The following is a 23,048-nucleotide window of genomic DNA, read 5'->3' as shown; positions in this document are numbered from 1 at the left end:
GACGCGCGGCGGCCGCGCGTGCCCCGGCGCACGCGCAGCGCCCGCCGGTGAAGCAGCGGGGAGTGAGGGCGGCGGGACCGGGCACCGGCGGGAGCGGGACCCCGGCAGCGGAACCGAGACACGGTAACGTCAGCGGCCGCCCCGGGACCGCGCTGCTTTCCCGGGGGGTTCCCCCCGTCACGCGTGTGTGTACCCGCACACCCCCGCACATGCGGCGGGCCCGCAGTGCGCAGGCGCCCCGGTACGGCGGGCGCGGAGCGGAGCGGAGGGCGGGGGCCGGGCCCGTGACTCAGGTAACGCTGCCCCGGCCCCGCGGCCCCGCCGGACGGGACTCCCCGCTCCCACCTCCTCAGGCCTCGCTCACTCCGGGGAGCTCGGTACCGGCAGGGCCCCCGGGAGGAGCCGCCGAGGGCACCGGGCGTGCGCGGCCTGTGCTGCGCCCCGCAGTGGGCACGGGGGCGGCAGATCGCTGATTTTATCTCGTTAACCTTGACTCGTGTTCCGGGAAGGAGCGTCCCTGGAGCGGGATGGCGAACACCTACCGGGGGTGGTGTCCCCGGTGAGGGCCCGAGCTGCGGGGGACGGGCGCTTCTCCACAATCTGCCGCCGAGCTCGGCTCTGGGCTCGGGATTTACCGAGCACGCCCGAGCCGGTGAATGTGCAGCACGGGCAGCAGCAGCAGTGCTTGCCTTCGGGTTGGTGGAAGTAGTTTCTCTTGCCAGTGGGGTCTGGGCAGCCGGTGTGGAATGGGAGAATGAATCGGTTCATTGGAGAATGAATCGGTTCCTCGGTGGCGTGTGGGTCGTGGAGGGCCTGCCGAGGATGTTCTGCTTCCTGGAATTTGAATTTGGAAGCCCTTCTGACAGATTGCTGACCGAAGGGGGTGCTCCGGCTCTCACCCACCTCTGGTTCAACTGTTTCCTTCGAATTGGCTGCAAAAGCTTATTTTGCATTAAGCTATTTGGAATTGTTGGGTCTTCTGAAGGTGGATGTGCTCAAATAGTCTTGGAGTTCTTAATGTGAAATGTTAGAGTTTGGTCGAGCAGGTGGCTCTGTTGTCCTGTCATTTTCAACAGCATGTAAATTATGTCCTATAGAAATAATATTTTGGGGGGGGGGGGTTCCTGCTTAAATTCACATAAAATTGGGAGATTCCCTCACAATGTTCCAAATTCCTGGGCCTTGCAGAATTTTCCATCCTGATTAAGGTTCTGTGACTATGTTCTGAGCAGGTTTTTGCTGGAGTGAGGAGTGTTTGACAAAGGTGTTTATTTCAGTCGTCCTTGTCATTCATAGCAGGGTTCCCTGCATGAGGCACTCAGAGGAACGCTGGTCAAATTTAGAAACAAATCATTTCTATTCTAAGTTTGTGAGAGAACACTCTGATTAACATTCAGGTTCCCACTCGGATCTGGTTGCTGGAGGGAGTAAAATGAGCCTGACAGCAGAGCCTGATGCAGCTGATCCTCTGTGCCTGGTTGTGGAGTGCAGCTGGGGGGTTCTGCTGCCTTTTTTGGACCTTGGAGAAGGTGCTCCAACCTATAGGGGAGGTTGGGACTGTTCTGAACTCAAGCAGAAGAGACAAGAAGGCAAAACAAGGGGAACTGACAAACTCTGCAGGGTTCTGGCTGATGTGGGGAGAGCTCTGGGCTTGTGAGCCCCAGTTTACTCCTGTGTTCTGTTTTTTTTTTTTTTTTTGGCACAACTTCCAGCAAAAGGTCTTTGTCTCTATGCAGAAATCACGATGGGATACTGTGGGAACTTAGTTTTGAGTGTGCAGCCTAGAAAAATCACATCTGTGATTTTGGACCAGCAGAGGCTGACAGAGCATTGCTGTTTAAATGAACCAAGTGCATTTTAAGATTTACTGGTGCTGTTACACATTCAATGCTCCAACTGTGCCTAATTGCTAATTATTAACAACTGTAGACACAGAATGTGGTCTTGGAAGTGAGCTGGCTGGGAGATGCTATTGGAGAGTCAGTTTTGTAGCAGAACATCCCTGCTTTCCATCTCAGCTCATTTGAACAGTGTGGCCAGATGTGCATTTGCTGCTGCCACAAGCACCAGAGTGCAGAACCTCTCCTTCAGAGTTATTTTTTCTTGTACCAGTACTTTGTTCTTTATAGAGATGGCAAGATCAGGCACAGGTTTATTTCTCTCTCTGGTCTGACTCGTGGTGTTTTCAAATTGTGCATTGTGGGTTGGGGGTTACTGGAAGTGTGATATGACAGAACTGACAAGGACTTTTTGCAATGATTGATTTGATTTTTTTTTCCAGTGAAAATGAAGAATTTATATATTTTTATCGCTGTCCTGTTCATCCCATGGAGCTTTACTTTGGCAAAGTATGATGAATTCGAGGATGGAGATGACATTATGGAATATGATGATAATGACTTTGCTGAGTTTGAAGATGTGAGTGAAGATACAGTCACAGAGTCTCCTCAGAGGATCATCACTACAGAAGATGATGAAGAAGAAGCCACTGTAGAGCTTGAAGGTCAGGATGAAAATCAGGAAGACTTTGATGATGCAGACACACAGGTAAGGCCTTGCCTCCTTCTTCAATGTGTTTCCTAATAGTGTCTCTGCACCTTTCTTTTTCTTTTTGGATTTTACTTGCTGGGTTTTGGATTTTCATGCTGTTTGTGATTTCATCCTTCAGGAAGGTGACACCGAGAGTGAGCCTTATGATGATGAGGAGTTTGAAGGGTATGAAGAGAAACCAGATGCATCTCATAGCAAAAGTAAAGACCCCATAACAATAGTTAATGTAGGTATAACTGTTGATCCAGAGTCTATTTGGAGTTTCATCATTTATTTTCTTAAGACAGTATGCCAGGAATGTCACTGGGGTACTGAACAATGAACACAGTGTGGTTTTAGCTGGTCTGTGGCTTAAGTGTCAGATTAGGACTTGTCAACTCAGTTGATTTTTGAAGCCAATCTCTCTGCCCACCCTGCATCACCTTTTTGCCTCCCAAAATTGTCTTTCACAGAATGATCAGGTGCTCAAGGTCTGCATTTTTATGGAAGTGAGTACTTTTTTTCTGTTAAGCAGGTATTTTGGGAATGCTGTTATCAGTTGTTTCCTGGATGATTACTGTGCCCCAGTAAGCCAAGTGCTTTATGTAGGCTTAGCTCTTCCCTGTTGCCTTTGTGGAGCTTATTGCTGTGTTGGGGATGGAACTTCACTACTCTGTGTTTCCCAAATTTTTTGTGTATTAAAATCCACTTCTTCAATATGTGAATCACAGCTTCTGTTCCCTTACACAGGTCCCTGCTCACCTTCAGAACAGCTGGGAGAGTTATTACATGGAGATCCTGATGGTAACAGGTCTCCTGGCTTACATCATGAACTACATCATTGGCAAGAACAAAAACAACCGCCTGGCTCACGCTTGGTTCAACACTCACAGGGAGCTGCTAGAAAGTAACTTTGCTCTTGTTGGTGAGTTCATAATGACAAGGATCCATTTTTAGTATTTGAATAAAGCTGGGTTTAGTCTGGCTTTTAGGCTGTAGAGAATCCTTCTCTGTACTGTGGTATTGTGAACTGTAAACATTCTGCTGAACTGTGGTGTCTCAGTTTGTGAATTTAGATTGAGGTTCTTTCACTGTTGTTTTCCTCAGGGGATGATGGCACTAGTAAAGAAGCTACAAGCACAGGGAAACTAAATCAAGAAAATGAGCACATATATAACTTGTGGTGCTCTGGAAGGGTGTGCTGTGAAGGAATGCTCATCCAGTTAAAGGTAAGAATTTGGGAGTTTGTGGTGCTGTTTACATGTCACCAGTTGTTCGGTTCTAGAGGCTTTTCCATTCCTGTGTGGGCAACATGGAATCCCAGCTTGGCATTTGTGCTCACATGCAGACACAGAGTTCTGAGTACACACACATGAGCAAAAACTGGTCATCTAAAGGTCTGTACAGACCTCTCTTCTGCCCCTCAAAGGTGGCACTAAAGAGCAAGTGCTTGCAGGAAGAGAGTAAAAACCAGAGGTGTAGTGTGAACAGAGGTAACTGTAGGCTGAGGAGCCTATTTGCCACTTAGAGGGATAAATGGACCAGCAGGAATTCCAAGGAAGAACAGCAAAGACAAATACAAAGCCCTGGACCTGGGCTGGAACAGTCCCACAGTTCCTGCTCTGACTTGAATGACAAAGCCCTGAGCAACTCCTGCAATGCAGAAAGTGGGCCTGCTTTTGAGCTGTATTGGTCACACAGGGAAAACTCAGGTCAGATATTAGGAAGGAGTGTTTTAGTGTTGTCTGTTCAGCTGTTTTGTGTGTTTTCAGTTTCTCAAGAGGCAGGACCTGCTGAATGTCCTGGCACGCATGATGAGGCCGGCGTCAGACCAAGTGGTGCGTACTCAGCCCTTCACATTAGCTCTGATAAACTGTTGCATTCCTTCAGTTCTGCTCTGCTGCTTTTGATTGTTCCAGGTGATTTCTGTACTATTCCATATCTTCCAGTTCAGTAACTAGTGAAACAACCTCAAAGAATTGTTTGTATTTCTTCCCTGCCTGTGAAATGCAAACTGCTGATGACTGGAAGTTGCTTTATCTGTGGATTTTATCATTCGAGTGGTTTTGTGAGTCTGTCATGATTCAAGAGGTCATATTGATAAGAAGTGGTTTTACAATCTGAAATACTTAGTGATTGTTCATCTGTCTGTTCAGTCTGCCTGAATAGGACTGCTTAAACCCATATGTTGGTCTGGATATTATATTCTTAACGTTACCTTTTGCCTTCCAACTTGCTCTTAGAGAGCATAAGTACCAAGAGAGGTTACATTTGGAAGAACAGTGACTGTGTGCACTGTGAATACTCTTCCCATGCATCAGTAATTGTATTTACTTACATCAAAATATTTAATTGCAAATTATTTTTACAACTCTGTTGTTTTAGTCACTGTCATTACAGCATGATACTGCATGGTGTGCTCAGTCTTTAAGACATACTAAAAAGCTTTAAATCAACCACCTTTTTCTTAGCTGTGTCTGTCTTTGCTTAGTCCTTGTTCTTAGGAATCAAAGTATCAAACAAACATTGAAATCTGACCAGGGCTAATAACATTCTGTTTCACAGCAAATAAAAGTGACAATGAATGATGAAGATATGGACACGTATGTGTTTGCTGTTGGAACCAGAAAAGCACTGTTGAGACTTCAGAAAGAGATGCAGGACCTGGTATGTACATGCACGTTGATAAATAATAGCATATAAGAATCTAATCTGCATATTCATTGTTTTCTTGGGAAAACCTGTGACTGATCTGTTGGAATTTGTGTGGAAAAGATATTTCCATTTACAGATTAAAGTTTAATGGAATCAATAATGAGAAATGCTCCCCCCATCAGACCTGCAGGGAAAGAGGCAGTGGAAAGCAGCTTACACCTTTCTTTTGGGGTGTAGTTGGTTTAAGTACAGATTTTTGTCAGCAAATATGAGTGTCATTTCACCTCGTTTCATTTGCACAAAAGACTTCAAGGATTGAAAAGTAAACTTAATTAGTGATACGTGATGTGGAAAATTTAGGTTTAAGTCATCTGTTTTTACATTATCATGAAATTAAAACTTTCCATATGTTCAAGCCATGAAAAGAATTGCAGAGCTTGCCCAGAATCCAGTGATAACAAGTAATGTTAAAAAAATCTTTTCTCTCAAGTAATAGCATGGTGTGTGGTTGGTAGGATGCCAGTTTTTTTTCTGTTATCAAACAATGTAATATAAATAAATGCCTTAATCCACTTTGAACACTCCAGAATGTATGTATTAGAATTGTTTTATCTTCTTCCTTAAAATGCTGACTTCTGTAGGAAAATACTAGCTTAAAGACTGTTGATGCAGTGTGCTTTACTTTGTTTGAAATGTCCCTAGCCAGGATGAGTGAATGAGTGTAGTTTTTCTTGTTTCTTTTCAGGTACTTTTAGAGGCCCCTCTGTTCCAGAACAGTTTATTCTGATAAGATACTTACAGGCCTGTGTTTATTTTTCTTTTTCTCTTTGAAACAGAGTGAGTTCTGCAGTGATAAACCTAAGTCTGGTGCAAAATATGGGCTTCCAGATTCGCTGGCCATCTTGTCAGAGATGGGAGAGGTCACGGAGGGAATGATGGATGCTAAGGTAAACTGGAATGAATTAATACAAATACTCCTTGGTAATCCTGGCATTTACAACTTGTATGTTCTAAAAAAGTTAAAAGTTCAAGGGGAAAATTCATATCTTTATCAGTGTCACTGTGGCAAGCTGGGCACAGCAATTTCCTGAGTGATATATAGAACGTAGAATGGTTTTGATTGGAAGGGACCTTAAAAATCATCCAATCCTAACCCCTGCCATGGGCAGGGAACCTGGCAAACCCCTCTGGAGTGGGTAGGCTGCAGCTGGATTGGTGTGGGGAAAAACTAACCCCTGTTTGTCTTTCAGATGATCCATTTCCTCACACACTACGCTGACAAGATCGACTCCGTCCAATTCTCGGACCAGTTCTCCGGTCCAAAACTTATGCAAGAGTACGTATAAAGCTGTCTGTCAGCAACACACAGGCAGCAGCTCTGCTTTTCCCTGAGCCTCCTCGTCCAGAGGTGCTTTAGGAGCTGCTTCACAATTGCCAGGTGGTGGGTGATGTGTCTTATCTGAATTACCACGTAGGTTTTTGCACATGCCTGTGTATTATGCTCACAGGCATATAAATAAATGAACATAAAGGAACACATTTGGATTTAAATATGAGACAGCTTATGTGTATACCTTGTACTAAAATTGTTGAGGATCTGTGAAATGTAGGCCTGAGATTTTCACATTAGAATACTGTGGGATTTTGGGCAGTGAATAAACTCTTGAGAAAATATTTTGTTCTCCTAAAATATTTAGAGATCTTTAGTGGTATAAACAACAAGGCGTGTGTGAAGCTGAAAGTAATTCAAAATACACAGGCCTTCTTAGTGCTCATGTGCCCACTTGACATTTGAGGGGCTGATGCTGTATGTTTTCACACTCATGCCTTTTCTCTGCCAGCTTTTGAGTAAAACACTTTTGGAATCTGATTAGTTTGAAACTTAACTTTTGGTTATAGCCAAGCTTTTAATGTTTATGTTTTTCAAGTACTTTCCAAGTGGCTTTTGGTTCTTGATGGCATTTCAGACGAATGTTAGTTACTTTGTATTTTGCTTCACTTTTTCCAAACACTTGTTTCTTTCCTCCAGGGAGGGCCAGCTTACAAAACTGCCCGAAACTAAAAAGACACTTTTGTTTACATTTAATGGTAAGGGCTCTGTTGTCTGTGTGTCTGGGGGAGTGTGTGGCTTTGTTTGGGTAAGTTACATGCTCACGATCTCTCACCTGTGGAAGATAATGTGTGATGAGTGACTTCAGTGCCTGTAGCAGGATCACTGGTTGATAAACAGAAGGCAGCAATACACTGGGGACTGAGCAGCATATTGTCCTGATAACAGGACACTCAGTCCTGCTGTTATTGACCTCAGCTCACACTCCTCTCTCTCAGGGTGGTTTGTTTTTAAACCACAAGCCTTGCAGTTTGAACATGCACAGGCTCAGTTGGTTTACCTGGTTTGAAATAAAAGTGGCCTGTTGGGAGAATTCTAGAAAATAATAGATCCTCAAATCTCTTAAAAATTGAAGTCTATAGCTCTAAATGAAGCTTCCTAAAGAGCAGGATAAGAGCATCTTTATTTCATGAACAGTGTGAGCCATAAGGGCAGCAAGCAGACGAGTACTGCCAGTCTGTGTGAATAAACAAGGAACTCTTTATTTCAGTGCCTGGTTTAGGCAACACTTCCCCAAAGGACATGGAGTCTTTGCTGCCTCTGATGAGCATGGTTATCTACTCCATTGACAAAGCAAAGAAGTTCAGGCTGAACAGAGAAGTAAGTAGGGCCTGGTTTTCTGTCTTCTGACATGGTGTGAAATTGGAACCATTACCCCTGGCTCCTTATGGATCCACTGGATCCTTCTGTTTCTGTACGACTGGTAGAGATCCTGCATCCTGCTTGTGGGGAAATCACTACAAACTGCCTTTGCTTCTCTCTGTGCCAAGGGTAAACAAAAAGCTGACAAGAACAGGGCTCGGGTGGAGGAGAACTTCCTCAAGCTGACTCACGTGCAGAGACAGGAGGCGGCGCAGTCCCGGCGTGAGGAGAAGAAACGGGCGGAGAAGGAGCGAATCATGAACGAGGAGGATCCCGAGAAACAGCGGCGGCTGGAGGTGAGGGCACCTTCCCCTTGCTACAGGCTGCTGGCACATCTGTCACAGACACATTTGCTGAAAAATCCTTTCCTTAGGATTTTTTCTCCTGATAAGCTCAGGAACAAAATGACAATGATTATCTGCTGCTGTGGAATGCAACAGGTGCATCTGTGATTGGTCTCATGTGGTTGTTTCTAATTAATGGCCAATCACAGTCAGCTGGCTCAGACTCTCTGTCCAAGACACAAGCCTTTGTTATTCATTCTTTCTTTTTCTATTCTTAGCTAGCCTTCTGATAAATCCTTTCTTCTGTTCTTTTAGTATTGTTTTAATATAATATATATCATAAAATTATAAATCAAACCTTCTGAAACATGGAGTCAGATCCTCATCTCTTCCCTCATCCTCAGACCCCTGCAAACACTGTCACAGCAGATCCCTCCTGGGAGATCTCCAGGGCTGCCTGGAGGGATAGTAGCACTGGCAACTTTGATTTCTATTTGCTGCTCCTTTCTTAAACACACAAAGGCTCCCGGTGAGCTGTGAACCTGGTGCTGAACCTGGTGCTGCAGGGCTTTGTTGTTTGGTTCTGAAAGGATCTGCTTGAGATCACCTGTGTTGATTCAGATCCCTGTCCTTGCCTGCAGGAAGCTGCTCTGCGGCGTGAGCAGAAGAAGCTTGAGAAGAAGCAGATGAAGATGAAGCAAATCAAAGTGAAAGCCATGTGACTGTGCTGTGAGAAGTGGCTGGTGTCACCTGTGGAACTGTAATTCACAGGGTACAAAGACCATCATAACTCCATAATCCTCTGATTCCTTGAACACTAGTAACCATTAAGAGAAAAGTTCTTGCATTGGTGTTACTTATTTAAGTATTACAGCAAAATGTGTGGAGAGCTTTGTCTCAGCAGTTCTGTTCCAGGTGGTACAAAGTTTTGCTACTTGTCTGTTAAAAAAAAAATTGCAATATTCTTGAATGCTTTTTGTCATTTGTTCTTTCAAAACAGAAGATTGTAAACCTGTCCATGTGTGCTGGTAACATATTCATGCTTTGGTTTTAAACTTTGGTTTTAGTTATTGTGAGGGAAAGGGGGAAAGGGGAAAAACTTAGGGGGAGGCAAACTGCACAATAAACATTTACTGTGTGCATTTATTTGCATCAAGGCACAACACTTAGAGCCTTCCATACACAGTATGGATTCTTCAGGGATTTAAGCCCAGTAGAATAGAAGTTCTAATAGAAGTAGAAGATTTTTTTATCTTCATTTTTTTTTTACAAACAAAGGCCTGAAGCAGTATTAGGTCAGCTGTGGGCATGATTGGCTTATGTGTAAAACATAGAGATGGTTGAACCAAGGGAATGGAATACATGGACAGTTTCCTACTTGTTTGGATGCTGCAGACTTAACCCAATGTGGGATCTGTGATGTCAGCACAGTGTTCCTTCAGGAGTGAGTGCATGGTGAGTTAGCAGTTCAGCCAGCTTTCCTTCAGTATTTTTATCAGTTCAAGTTTGCCTCAACCCCTTCTCTCCTGATCTCAGCAGCTGCTGCCCAGCTCACTTCAGCCAGGAGCCAGATCTAGTGGAGTACCTGCAATTCCTGATCTCCCTAAGCCAGTGAAAACTTTCAGAGGATATTCCTCCTCCTCATCTGGTCCGTTATCTCTTCAGGGTTTTGAATCTAAATGGGAAGAATGAAGTGAATGCCCTGTGCAAGCACTTCGCTGGGAGAGCTCTGCATTTTATAAATGCTTCCTGTCCAGAAGGCATTTTATTGTTGCTTGTAACAGACTTTTAACAGTTTTGTGGGGAAACAATGTCCTGCATTTTCTTGTTCAATACTTCATGGAAACTTGGTTCTGAGGCAATAAGCATTAGCTGCTGTTGAAACAGCAATTGCTTAAACTCCTTGTTCCAGCACGGGATACTTCACCCTGATTGAAATGCAAATGTCTGTAACCTGATACATGCAAATACATTAATTTTATAATGGTTGGTAAAATTATTTAAAACCAAAACTAATGTAGATTATGTGAAATTTTAGCACTATTTAGCTTTAAAGATTAATATGTTATTGTTCCACAGAGTTCTTTGAAAGGAAATACTAGTTTGTGCTCTTTTGAGTTAAGTGGACAGCTTTCCTGAAGTCCCATCTAGTTGTGGGCCATGGCAGCTAATTTTGTAATACAAACATTCAAATGAACAATCTAATGAAGAGTAAAATATAATTGAAACACTCCTGCTTTACTTGGCTTGTCTCAGTGTTCCTTTCATTCAGTAGACTCTGAAAGGCTCCTTTGTGCTGGTGAGTTTTGGTGTGGGTTGTTAGCAGCAGGAGGAGCTGGTTCCTGCTCAGGAGGGCTGCAGGAGCTGTGTCCCCCTGGGCAGGCTGGGCTCACATGGAGGATTTGCCCCGGGATTTGCATCAAAACTGGGCACAGCAGGGTCCCTGGTGGGGCACAGCCTTGGCCACTCTCCGAGGGACCCACGGAGTCACAGGACTGATTAGTTTGGAGATCTCCCAGATGATCCAACCTGTGATGGTTCCCTGCGTTGTCACCCAGCCCCAGAGCACTGAGTGCCACGTCCAGTCGTTCCTTGGACACTGCCGGGAATGGGGACTCCACCAGCTCCTGGGCAGCTTGTTCCAATGTTTAAGAACCTATTCTGTGGAGAAATTCCTGCTGCTGTCCATCCTGAGCCTGCCCTAGCCCAGCCTGAGGCCGTTCCCTCTGCTCCTGTCCCTGTTCCTGGGAGCACAGCCTGACTCCCCAGGCTGTCCCCACAAGGTCCCCCCTGAGCCTCCTTTGCTCCAGGCTGAGCCCCTGCCCAGCTCCCTCAGCTGCTCCTGGGGCTCCAAACCCTTCACAGCTCTGTTCCCTGCCCTGGACGATCTCCAGCCCATCGGTATCCTTTTAAAGTGAGGGGACCCAGCACAGGGGGTCAATCCCTGCAGACCACACGTTTTGACAAGCCAGGTGCCATTGGCCTGTTCAGCTGCCTGTCAGCCATCACCCCCATCTCCTTCCCAGTGGGTCTCTCTCCTGCCCGCCGTGCTGCGCGCCTGGATGTGGCCAAGGTTCAGAACCCTCTGAGGGCCCCAACATGGCGCCGCCTCCTTCCCCGCTGCTCGCGGGAGCGCCGCCCGTGACGTCACGCGAGCGCGCCCGCACGTCACTTGTCGGCGCGGTGACGTCACGCGCAGCGTCTCTCGCCGGTGAGCGGCGGCCGCAGCCTGAGGGGTCCGTGAGGGGCCCGGGGGGAAACGGGACCGTGCGGGACGGTCCTGGAGCGGAGCGGGGCCGTGCGGGAGGGATCCGGGGCGCAGCGGGGCTGTGCGGGAGGGTCCTGCACGGGTGAGGGGCCCAGGGGTGGAACGGGGCCGTGCGAGAGGGCTCCGTACGGGTGAGGGGCCCGGGGGTGGAACGGGACCGTGCGGGACGGTCCTGGAGCGGAGCGGGGCCGTGCGGGAGGGATCCGGGGCGCAGCGGGGCTGTGCGGGAGGGTCCTGCACGGGTGAGGGGCCCAGGGGTGGAACGGGGCCGTGCGAGAGGGCTCCGTACGGGTGAGGGGCCCCGAGACGGAGCGGGGCCGTGCGAGAGGGCTCCGTACGGGTGAGGGGCCCGGGGGTGTCGCTCTGGAGGGCTCCGGGCAGCTCTTGCCGGAGTTACCGCTGTCCTGGGGCTGTCGGGCCCGGGCGGAGTTCGGGGGTGTCGGTGCTTTTTGAGGGGTGCTTACCGCTCTCCCGGTGCCCTCCGGGGCTGCCGAGCCGCGGTGTGTGAGGCCCGCGGGCGGCTCGATGCTCGCCGGGGTGACGCTGCCGCTGTGCCCGCAGGTGTGCCGCCCTTTCTGCTGCGCGTGTCCCACAGCGGCGGATCCATGTCTTTCCTTGTAAGTAAACCCGAGCGCATTAGGGTGAGTGTTGAAGACCTTCCAGCTTCCCTCGTGTCTCGGTAGAACGGGTCTGGCGCTTGTGCAGCGCGGCCGGGCCTGGAGAGCACCATGAGGGCACAGGAAAACTGATTGTTAGGGTTGATGATAGGACATGGCTTAAAAACCCTGCACTAAAGCCTTTATTGCTGGCACATACACCAGAGGGGCTCTAAGGGGCTTTGCAGTGAAGAGAAAGGGCCATAAAGCTGCTTATTTTCAGTCGTTCTTTAAGAAGTAGCCTCCTCACCCGTGTCACAGTTTATGGAGTTTTTTTGGTTCACTTTGCTTGCAAAGCTAAACAGCTTTGTTTGATTCCGCTTTTCAGCAGAAAACGAGGAAATTTCTAGCAGCAGAATCACTTCTGATGCATTCAAATGGTATTCTTAGATGCAAGTTTTGAGTCGTCATCACGTAAAGACTCATTGGTGCTTTCTAGGACTGGCTTCTCATGCACTGAACAGCATCAGCTGTGTATTTAACTATTTTGCTAAGTAGCAAATTCTGCCATTGCAGTGTTTGTGATTGATGATATAACCAAAATATTTGAATTCTCAGAGATACCACCTCTTTGTAAATAGTGAAAGCATTTTTGAAACCTTTTACACCTAAAAAACCAACTTTGATTTGGTTGGATGAGGGTTGCATACTGATTATTTTTCCTGTATATGCATGTATAAAATCTTATTTGAATGAATTAAATTATATTAACTTTATTGCAAGTGCATGTTAATTGGGAATAACAGCAGCACCTGTGTGGTTGCTGGGTGCATGTCATTGGCCCAGAAAGGGAATATCTTGTCCAAAATAAGGATGTCACTGCTGATACAGCAATAAATTTCAGACCACAACAGAATCATTGAATTTGGGGCTTTTTTCTTGTGGGGAAGGGGAAAAGAAACTTTTCTCTAGATGGAATAACTGATTATGTGGAGAATTTTTATTTCTTTCAGCGTTGGGTGTCTGAGAAGTTCATTGTTGAGGGATTAAGAGACTTCGAGCTGTTTGGAGGTAAGTTTTCCTCTTGTTAAATGACATTGCTAGAAATGTTTTATTTTAGCTGTAAAGCTTGGTAATTTCATAGTAAATTTTATCACTAAAAGAGATGGTTAAATCTCAATGTAAATTCAAGCTGTCTAAGCCCAGAAATTTAACATGGAAGTGTCCAAGATGTAGCAAGTTATTTGGAAATAATTTCCATATTGATAACAGTTCTAAGATAGTTCTGTATTGCTTAGCATAGCCACTTTTTTTTTTGTATGCAAAAGATGTTTTGGGGTTTGGGAAGGTTAATTATAATTTTTTGAGTAAAAATGGATTTTGAAGCTGCTGATGCAGGAACTGACAGGTTTGTGCTCTGCTTCAGCATAACAAACAAAGTTGCCCTCTAGGATGCAGAATTCCTGATCAATGACACAGAAAACAAACAGAGCATAGGAAATATGTCTAGATTTTGAGCTTCCAGGTGGAGTAAAGGAATTTTTATTACTTTAAATAATATTAATGATTTCTTCTGTATGTAAGAGTCATCTTTGAATGTGTTTATAATCATAGAATTCAGGTTGGAAGGGACCTTTAAAAATCACCAGGTCCTACCCCCCTGCAATAAGGGACATGACAGAAGGTTAATACTTAGGAGTTATAATAAAAAAAAAGTCACATTTATGTCAAAAATACAAACAGTAGCACTCTGTGAATCTCTTTGATCCTGATGTGCTGCAGTTGTGTGTGCAAATTAAATGTCTTCCTATAAACCAAAAAAAATCATGTATATTTGATACCCAAAAGGGTCATCCAGGGTCATTGACTTAGTTTTCCAGCTATATTTGAATGAGTGTCTGTTGAACACAACATGGTGAACAATGAATTTCTTTACTCCAGAGCAGCCTCTGGGTGACTCTCGGAGAAAAGTAAGTGACTTGTGCAGGCTGTGGTGCTGTGGTTCATTGCATGGAGATTATTCCTTGTGGAAGTTTGATTTTTCTTTTTATCTTAGTTATATATCTCATCTCTGTATTTAGCTCTACAAGTGTGGAAACAGGTTTCACCCTGGAGTGGAGATTTTGGTGTGTGGTTTGCAAACTATATGTGATAACTCAAAAATTTAAACTTAATCTCTTGGATTTCTATTTGTTTGTCATTCTCCTCCCCCCAGCCCCTCAAGGGTCTCTTTTTGAGGTGATTTAGTTCTGATCCTTCAGAGAAGGAAGGAAGAGTTTAGTTTTATGGAACTTTTGAGAAGTGTTTGTTCTGCAGGCCCTGACTGCTCACTGTTTGGTTCATAATGAGCATTTAACACATCAAATATCACAATTAACAACAGAGTATCTTAATGTAAATGATGCCCCACCTCCCCACACCACAGGTGTGCAGGTGTTGCTTGTAGTTTAAGATAATTACAAACATGAATTAAGTGTGATTTGATCATAACCGTGTCAGTTCAAGTTGCTTATAATTGATTTTTCTGCCAGTTTAATTTACTGGCACAAAGCAAGCTCAAAGTAGGAAATGTATATGGAATGTTTTATGTAAAATTGAGAGCAGGATTGGTCCCAAAAGGAGAGCAGGATTGGGCCCAAGGGAGAGCAGGATTGGTCCCAAAAAAAGAGAGCAGGATTGGGCCCTTTAGGGCAGGATTTGTCCCAAAAGGAGAGCAGGAATTGGTCCCAACTAGGGCAGGATTGGTCCCAAAGGGGAGCAGGATTGGGCCCAAAAAAAGAGAGCAGGATTGGGCCCTTTAGGGCAGGATTGGTCCCAAATGGGAGCAGGATTGGGCCCTTTGGGACAGGATTTATCCCTTTAGGGCAGGAATAGCAAATGTATATGGAATGTTTTATATAAAATTGAGTAAATTCACACCTTTTTTGAAATTACTGAGTGTTAGACATGCTTGGATGGAAGGAAATTGAGATTAGCATCTGTTTTGGTTTGGTTATTTCCAAGGGTTTTCTTGGGATTTACACACCTGCTGATTCTCATTTTGATCTTTTTACATTTAATAAAAGCCTTTTTTTTCACCAGAGCTGTAGAGAAAGGCACATAATTTGGGGAGGGGGGTGGGAGGAAGATTTTGTTGCTTATGCTGAAGTGAGGGAGGGAGTGAGGAGATGGAGGGGAAGACAGCAGAACAACACTGATATTCCCTCTTCCTAACTCAGATGAATGTCATTTGGCAAATGCAGATCCTTGCAAGCATCACATAAGTGATTGTGTTATGGCATTTTTAGTTGCCTTTCAAAGATTAATTTTTTTTAAATCTACCTCAAATTAAACTGGACTCCCAAGCCAAAAGCCAGCTCTAAATGAATGTCATGCCATAAAACTGGTCATATGGGACTTCATTTTGCAGCTGCTTTTGACCATACACCAAAAATTGTCCTGTGTGAAACCACTGAGGAGCTTTTTTGCAGTACCTCATAAATGACATTTCAGTTGAACTTTCTTTTTTTAAACTGTTGTATGATGTTGATAAATCTCTGGTTGAGCTCCTTTTGCATTAACTCTGTTATTGGTCACTGCTAACACGATGAGAGGTGAGTGAAGACCTCAAACTGGAAGACTTTTCAACAGGGAATTCACAGTATTTTTTTCATTACCTCACAGCCTACACCATTAATACTAAATTTATTTAATTCTTTGCATCTGTTTTGTTGGCTTTTGCTCTCCCTGGAGTGGACTTTTAATAAAGCAAACCACTTACATGTTGCTCAGTGTCTCACCAGCTGTCACTGCTCCATGAGTGCTTCCAGCTCCCTGCTTCCATCTCCTTGGTGGTGCCTTTGTGCTTCAGAGGTTTCTATCTGCCTGTGTGTCTCTCCTGGCAGTCTTGCTGTTGCCAGGACTGTGTGAAATTGCTGAAAGAAGTCATGGATGATAAAGCTGAGATCAGAATGGACAGGCCTCTTCAGCAGGAGTTAGAAATCCTGAGTGGGAAGTTGCTGCCTGTTCTGAGCCAAGAAACAGCACTGTGGTGTTCATTAAAGGAAAGGGTCTGGGAATGCTGCTCCCAGGAGCTTTAGCTGTGCTGAGATGGGACTGGGTTGTTTGTGCTGAAATTATACCAAAGCACCACAAATCTTAATTTTTGCCTTTTCCCTTAATGGAAAATGCACCTATTTTAAATGCATCTATTTTAAAGGTAGGCAGGTACCAAAACACCACAAATCCTAATTTTTGCCTTTTCCCTTAATGGAAAATGCACCTATTTTAAATGCATCTATTTTAAAGGTAGGCAGGTACCAAAACACCACAAATCTTAATTTTTGCCTTTTTCTTTAATGGGAAATGCACCTATTTTAAAGGTAGGCAGCACGCTCTTCAAAGCCAGTTGAAAATGTAGAACATAGGAAGTGTGGCTCTAATTTACTGCCAAAGTACACTTAGCACCCAGAGGTAATTCTCAGCAAACTCCTGGCTGTGCTCTTTGCACTGCATTTACCCTGGGCTGAGGGTAGAACAGCAAGTTCCCTGTTTTTCAGCTGTCACTGTGTTGTTTCCAGTGATGGAAGTAAAGAACAGAGTCTGCTGTCATGGTAGGAAAAGGCACAAACTTTTTCTGCTTCATGTACCATGAGAAAGGTCTGATAAAGGGCATTTGCAGTTGATGAAGAATGAGGTGGAAAAATTGAGCTGGTGTTCCAAATGCCAGGAGGAGTTAATGTGCTGGAAATTGGAGATAACTAAAGACAATTTTAGATACCACATAAATTTTAATCCCCTTTAAATCACTCTCCTTGTGACTTTGGACATTTGAAGGAGTTGGAAGGTATAAAAGAACTTGCAAGAACACTGAAGTTTGTCATCTGCAAAATCCTGCAGGAGAAGATTTCAGTGTGTGTAAATGAGGCAGAAAGCTTTATGTCAGATGGAGTGAGGGAATGCTGCTTCCCTGTGTGGTCTGGGGGTGCTTTTTATCCCTTTTTTTTTATTTAGAAGCACTTATGCTTTGCAGTTTTTGCTTTCATTTGGAGCTTGTTTTTTTCATGTGTGTCTGATTTTCTTCATCACTTCTACCATTCAGCTAAGCAGCTTCAGCTGTGCTGGGCTTATCCCAGGTGAGCAGCTGAAACCTGCAGCATCCACCAGGAACACCAAGTGTTACAGTGCAGAGAAGGGCTAAGAACAGCTTCCCTTGGCTCTGGCTCAGGCCACAGGGTGGTGGCACACAAGTTTGTAATTATGAGAGAAAGGCAGTGGCTGTAAAGCAGAGTTTAGGCTGTCCTGGGTAATAAAAATTGGCTTTATCAAAATATCCCTGAATAAATTCTCACTTACAGTGATTAAAAATCTACTTGTTACGTGTTTTGTAACACAGATGTCTGGATCTTCTGAAATGAGGCATCTCCTGAGTTTCAGTTGATAAATTTAAGATTATTTTGACAGCAACTAAATCCTCTTCTGTATTCCTGTTATTTTGAAGTGTATGATAATGTGGGGCAGATGATTTTTCCAGCAGGTGATCTGTATTTCCTTTGACCTGACTTCATTTTCTTTCCTCAGACAAATGAGGCGAGCTCCGAGTCGATAGCTGCTTCCCCTAAAAGGGACACCATGAGCAACTTCCTGCCAGACAGCAGCTGCTATGAGTTGCTCACTATCATAGGTAATTCTTGAGGACTGGGGGATCAGAGTCTGCTTTGTAAATAAAATAATTTCTGCAGGTTTGTCCTTTTCTTGATTGATTGCTTATTTTTGATATTGGATGTCTGCATCTTTGGTTTTAAAGTGAGATGCCAGTCCTAAAGGTTTTCACCTGAGAGGGACATGTAGTGGGTCAGTGATGCTGGGGGTGCAGTACAGTCAGCAGAGGCAGCCTGAAACCTGTCTTTGGTGCTCCTAGTCACTGTTCTTGCCTCAGTCCTGAATTGGAAGGACAGGATGATTCTGCTGGTTAGGAGGATTCCTCTCAGTGGGATCCATGCCAAGGAAGGTGATATGGAAAAATTACTCTTTTTGATGGAACAATTACTCTTTTTTACAAGGTGAAAAGTAGTGAGGGTAAAGATTACCCAGAAGTGTCAGGGGCTGGAGGAGTTCTCTCAGTGCTTCCAAAAGCATTACTGAAGCTTTCTTGCTTTCTCTTTCAGGCAGAGGCTTTGAAGACTTGATGGTTGTGAACCTGGCCAGGTATAAACCCACAGGAGAGTATGTCACAGTCAGAAGAGTGAACTTGGAGGCCTGCACAAATGAAATGGTCACATTCTTGCAGGTAATCCCACTCATCATGCAAGCTTAGAAGAAGGCAGTGAGCAGTGCCCATCAATATGCAGTCATGTTTCTGCATTTACTAAATTGAATCAAAATAACTTTTATTTTAGGGAGAACTTCATGTTTCCAAACTCTTCAACCACCCTAACATCGTGCCATACAAAGCAACTTTCATAGCTGACAATGAGCTGTGGGTAGTGACTTCTTTCATGGCCTATGGTGAGTGGAGAGGAGGGGGTACCTTTTTCTGACCCTCATGTTGTGTGAAATGAAATTGAAGAACTGAAGTGTCCTTGGGGCTTTTGTTCTGACAGGTGGTGTTTTGTTTCTTTCTAGGTTCTGCAAAAGATTTAATCTGTACCCATTTTACAGATGGGATGACTGAACTGGCCATTGCTTACATTCTCCAAGGTGTCTTGAAAGCACTTGACTACATCCATCATATGGGCTATGTGCATAGGTATTGAAAAACACATTGGTCATTTTCCTTCTGGTGGAAGTTCTTGGGAATAATGCTCAGAGTAGAGCAGAGGATGAATCAGGAGACACAGAACAGCATTAAGTTTTGTATTACTTTGCTGTTAGAGCAAATCAGTTTGATACTCATGGAGGTGACATCACTGATACTACTAAGCTGCATGAAAGTCTTGTTGTGGAGCAAATTTATCCCACATTCCATAACAGTTAGTCCTGCATTTCTCCTCACCACAGAAACATTCTTTCTGAACTTGCAAAGGTGATGAATAGAATCCTGTTAATTGATTTTGCCCAGCATCCAGAGATGGTTGTTAGGAGTCTCAGCCTCCTGGTAGGAAGCTGATCAGGTACTGCCCTGTGCATTGAGCTGTTCAGTAAAGGCCAGGGAAGCTGAGTGTTTTGTTCTTTTTTCCCCAGGAGTGTTAAAGCCAGCCACATCCTGATCTCTGTGGATGGGAAGGTGTACCTCTCTGGGCTGAGGAGTAACCTGAGCATGATCAACCATGGGCAGCGACTCAAAGTTGTTCACGACTTCCCCAAATACAGCATCAAAGTGCTGCCTTGGCTCAGTCCTGAGGTTTTGCAGCAGGTGTGTTTAATGGTGTGTTCTTTCTGTAGAATTTTGTGAGCTCTTAGGGCATGTTGGAGGGGTGTAGAATGGGAGACATGAGAGAACTTGCAGAGTTGCTTTCTTGTGATGAGCTCTAGCCCTAGTAGATGAATGCAAGGAAGAAGAACAGGGAGAGGCTAAAGGAAACAGATTTGGGGTGAAAGGGCAAGTGGGTAGAATTTGATCTAGTTGACTCAACTGTTAAATTGTAGGCACCTGTACAGGTTGTCTCATTAACAAAGTGTTACATCAGATGCAAGTTACCCAGGGCAGATGCCATCTCTACAGGCTGGCTGATTCCAGTTACATAAATGTTACTCTTAAACCAAAAATCCCTCACCACTACAAACCAGTGCATCTGTGGCTTGTGCTGTTCCTGTTTTAAACATTGGGTTTTTTGACTTGCAATTGAAACCATGTGTATTCCCCATTCAATCACATCCAAGTCCCTGAAGCTAATTTTTCTTTTCCTTTTCTTGTAGAATCTGCAGGGTTACGATGCAAAATCTGACATTTACAGTGTGGGGATAACGGCCTGTGAGCTGGCAAATGGACATGTCCCATTTAAAGACATGCCTTCCACTCAGGTAAGGTTTGCAAGCTCATTTCTCATCCTTCATCCTGGCACCTGGAGCTGCTTTCCTGCTCAGGGGTGTGAGCACAGAAGGGTGTGCAGCCTGCACGAATGGGAAACCTTAACTGTGCTGTTGCTTGTGCCCCACCTGCTGTTGCAGATGCTGTTGGAGAAGCTGAATGGAACCGTTCCCTGCCTGCTGGACACCACCACCATTCCTGCAGACGAGCTGACCATGAAGACCTCGCGCTCCAGCGCCAACTACGGCGTGGGGGAGAGCACGGCCGTGAGCAACGCGCGCGCGGCCAACGGCGAGCCGGCCCTGCACCCCTACCTCCGCACCTTCTCCACCTACTTCCACAACTTCGTGGAGCAGTGCCTCCAGAGGAACCCTGATTTCAGGTAAAGCCCTGTGAGAGCTGCTCTCCCCACCTGTGCTGTTCTAGGGCTGGGTAAACTCTGGCAGTTAGCAGATATTGTTTACAGTTTTCTTTCCAAAAGTGGAGTGGAGTGAGGATGTGCCCCGTCTGTTGGGGAGAGCAGTCCAAGTGTGTAGAATGAGCAGTGGTAACACTTTGAGCAGTTCTGTATGAGAGCCTGAGGAATTCCTTTGCAGCCTTCCTTGGAGGATGAGTGGTGCTGCACATCAGGAAAATAAACAACTTCTGTTTCTGGCCCCTGTGGGACAGTGTTTACCCAGTTCCCATCACTGCAAATGGCTGCTCTTCAGCCAGCAGAGAGTATTGATGGGAAGTGATCAAAGCTGCATTTTTCTTTGTAGTGAGGGCAATCTGTAGCCATGACAGACTTTTCAGGGGTGCCCCACTGCTCAGGTGGTCCTTGGCCACATGAAGGGGGTGCAAGTATGTAATTTAAAGGTTAAAAGAAGGAGGTTGAACTCCTTACATAAAATATTACATGATTGTAAATGCTTACTACTGCTGAAAACAGGGAGATACCCGACAGCTGAGAAATGGGAGAGGCAGGAAGGACCCTGCTCTTTTCTTATTCCCACTACCCAACTTCAAGCACTGACTCACATTCTTGTCTTCTTCCCTCGTTCTTCCTCCCTTCCACAGGCCAAGCGCAGGCACTCTGCTCAGTCACCCCTTTTTTAAGCAGGTAAGGAACTAATTTAGCTACAGGGAAATGCTTGGCTTTGTCTTGCTGAGGGTGGGGATGTTGAGTTGCTGAATTTCCTATGATCAGGAAGATTAAGTCAGTTTTCTGACTATTTGTAGTGCAGGGTGGGGATTGTCACATCTGGGGAGGTGCTTAGGCTGTTCTTGAGGCATCTCTTATCTAACACAGGTTCTAAATCTGCCTCTTTTGGGAGCCACAACAGCTCTTCCCCTGCAGGCTGCTGAGTTCTGGGGTGAGGCAGTTTGAACCTGCTCCTTAAGGAGTCCAAAGGGTGCCCTGTGCATTTCCTGTTGTTTCTGCCTGCAGAGCTGGGTGTGCAGCAGCACCTGAGCATTCCTGTGTCTCATTCTGTCCTTCCTGTGCAGATCAAGCGCCGCGCTTCCGAAGCACTCCCTGAACTCCTGCGCCCTGTCACCCCCATCACCAATTTGGAAGGGACACTGCCCCAGGATCCCAGTGGCATTTTTGGGTTGGTATCAAATCTGGAGCAGCTGGATGTGGATGACTGGGAATTCTAGAAAAACAGGGACTACACTGAGGAGGAGCTTTCTGGACATTGTAATTTATTGGTCCTGTTCATAAAAGCTGATGAATATTACACACAGGAGTTTACAGGTCCTTGGGAAGGAACTTCAACTGCCTGTTTACTTAAGAAGTAGCCTGGATACAAATGGACAGACCTGAGCTGGAAAAGGATCAACCCAAGGAGCTGTGGAGTATTCCAGAAGGTGCAGTGCCCAGGGCCCCCATTCTTCCAGCTGAGCTCTGGTAGAGCACTTGAGGGTGTTGAGTGAGTCTGTGTAGTTATGGTCTCTATTTATGTGTTTCTAACAATCACTGGCTTCCTCACAGTTGAGGCTGCATGTCCCTGCCCTCTTTGGTTCTTTCTCTTTTAAGGGTGCCTTAGAGTTGAGGGGAGGTGGGCAGCTTTTAGTTTTGGGCATTCTCTTAGAACTAGTCAGGTTCCTGTAACAGTGTTGTCATAGGGCAAGTTTTAAGAGGGCAAAAAAGGGATTATATTCTTAGTTACTGCTTTGTGATGGAAAATGGGAGATCAAAGACAAGCTGATGCCATTCCAGGCACTCCTGCTGCACTGGGCATTCCTCTGCAGCACTGGATCCTTCCAGTCTGGAGAGGGCTTTTGATGCTGAGCACTCTGAACTCTGGGTCAGACAGGGCCTTCCAGCCTCCCCTTCCAGCTTCCTGGGTCACCAGAGCAGTGTGGATGCCTGGGCAATGTACCAGCTTTTTTATCCCCTTCAGTTGAACTTCATGTTAGCTGGGCTGGTTTCACAGCACGAAACACTCTTACCTGCCTGTTCTCAGTGACTTACCCTGGCACAGAGGAGAAGTGAATTGATTTTCATGCTGATCCTCTTGCTCACAACTCCTGTACAGAATTGAACTTTAACCTCTCCATTGCTGTTCTGCCTTCCCTCACTGACAGGTAAAAGCTGCTCACGTGGCTCCCTGTGATTCATGGCTGTGTGACTCTGCCCTGCTGCTGTGGCAGCTCTCCCCCATTCCGTGGTGTTTGGTTTGTTTGGAGGTGTATTTAAGGCTTTTAGTTTGACTTTTTTTCCAAGGACCATGGTGCTGAAGGTCATCTGCTCTTTACTGAAGCACTGAGAATCCTTGTATAGGTGCAGTTGATGGGAGTAGTGGTGCTGGCAACAGGTCCTTCTTGTGTTTATAAATTGTACTTGAACCCAGATAAAGTTTGTTACTCTAGTTTTTTTTCCAAAACAAATAAAATATTTCTGAAGTTGTTTTTTAAGTCTGCTGTTTGTGCAGGATGATGGAATGAATCACAGAGGGTGACAGGCTGGCTGTGCATGCTTGCTTTTACCTTAGTTTGATACAGCTCACCAGTTTATGGCAACTGCCTCATG

The 23,048-nt window shown here is 45.3% G+C and overlaps 2 protein-coding genes across 8 annotated transcripts; both read left to right on the top strand.

Annotated features, from left to right (window-relative positions):
* Positions 1-30: 30 nt before the first annotated feature.
* On the top strand, positions 31-10,448 carry CCDC47 (coiled-coil domain containing 47). 3 transcript variants are annotated; one of them, XM_058820392.1, is made up of 13 exons: positions 31-123; positions 2,282-2,547; positions 2,669-2,776; positions 3,280-3,454; positions 3,637-3,758; positions 4,302-4,367; positions 5,095-5,196; positions 6,021-6,131; positions 6,435-6,520; positions 7,214-7,272; positions 7,785-7,894; positions 8,065-8,232; positions 8,862-10,448. In XM_058820392.1, the coding sequence occupies exons 2-13, from the start codon at positions 2,287-2,289 to the stop codon at positions 8,940-8,942; spliced, it is 1,449 nt and encodes a 482-aa protein (XP_058676375.1). In that variant the 5' UTR covers positions 31-123; positions 2,282-2,286; the 3' UTR covers positions 8,943-10,448. The 3 variants fall into 3 exon arrangements, with proteins under 3 accessions (XP_058676375.1, XP_058676377.1, XP_058676376.1); XM_058820394.1 differs by lacking the exon at positions 31-123 and adding an exon at positions 276-293; XM_058820393.1 differs by lacking the exon at positions 31-123 and adding an exon at positions 526-695.
* Positions 10,449-11,400: 952 nt separating this feature from the next.
* Positions 11,401-22,933, top strand: STRADA (STE20 related adaptor alpha). Of its 5 annotated transcripts, none has more exons than XM_058820403.1 (12): positions 11,401-11,431; positions 12,050-12,129; positions 13,098-13,155; positions 17,644-17,746; positions 18,231-18,352; positions 18,462-18,570; positions 18,688-18,811; positions 19,246-19,417; positions 19,921-20,025; positions 20,173-20,414; positions 21,092-21,134; positions 21,521-22,933. In XM_058820403.1, the coding sequence occupies exons 4-12, from the start codon at positions 17,695-17,697 to the stop codon at positions 21,671-21,673; spliced, it is 1,122 nt and encodes a 373-aa protein (XP_058676386.1). In that variant the 5' UTR covers positions 11,401-11,431; positions 12,050-12,129; positions 13,098-13,155; positions 17,644-17,694; the 3' UTR covers positions 21,674-22,933. The 5 variants fall into 5 exon arrangements, with proteins under 5 accessions (XP_058676386.1, XP_058676384.1, XP_058676385.1 ...); XM_058820401.1 differs by having other exon boundaries at positions 11,409-11,456; positions 12,050-12,105; XM_058820402.1 differs by having other exon boundaries at positions 11,409-11,456.
* Positions 22,934-23,048: the final 115 nt, after the last annotated feature.

This window comes from Ammospiza caudacuta, chromosome 27, assembly GCF_027887145.1.
Source record: "Ammospiza caudacuta isolate bAmmCau1 chromosome 27, bAmmCau1.pri, whole genome shotgun sequence".
NCBI lineage: Eukaryota > Metazoa > Chordata > Aves > Passeriformes > Passerellidae > Ammospiza > Ammospiza caudacuta.
This window is presented reverse-complemented; position numbering and strand designations above follow the sequence as displayed.

Bases quoted from the DNA above. Each gene is read 5' to 3' on its own strand.
- STRADA (XM_058820399.1), top strand. From the start codon at position 12,094: ATGTCTTTCCTTGTAAGTAAACCCGAGCGCATTAGG. The intron at 13,156-14,025 runs GTAAGTTTTCCT...TCTTTACTCCAG, and splicing joins AGACTTCGAGCTGTTTGGAG to AGCAGCCTCTGGGTGACTCT. The intron at 18,353-18,461 runs GTAATCCCACTC...CTTTTATTTTAG, and splicing joins AAATGGTCACATTCTTGCAG to GGAGAACTTCATGTTTCCAA.
- CCDC47 (XM_058820392.1), top strand. From the start codon at position 2,287: ATGAAGAATTTATATATTTTTATCGCTGTCCTGTTCATCCCATGGAGC. The intron at 2,548-2,668 runs GTAAGGCCTTGC...TTCATCCTTCAG, and splicing joins TTGATGATGCAGACACACAG to GAAGGTGACACCGAGAGTGA. The intron at 7,273-7,784 runs GTAAGGGCTCTG...TCTTTATTTCAG, and splicing joins ACTTTTGTTTACATTTAATG to TGCCTGGTTTAGGCAACACT.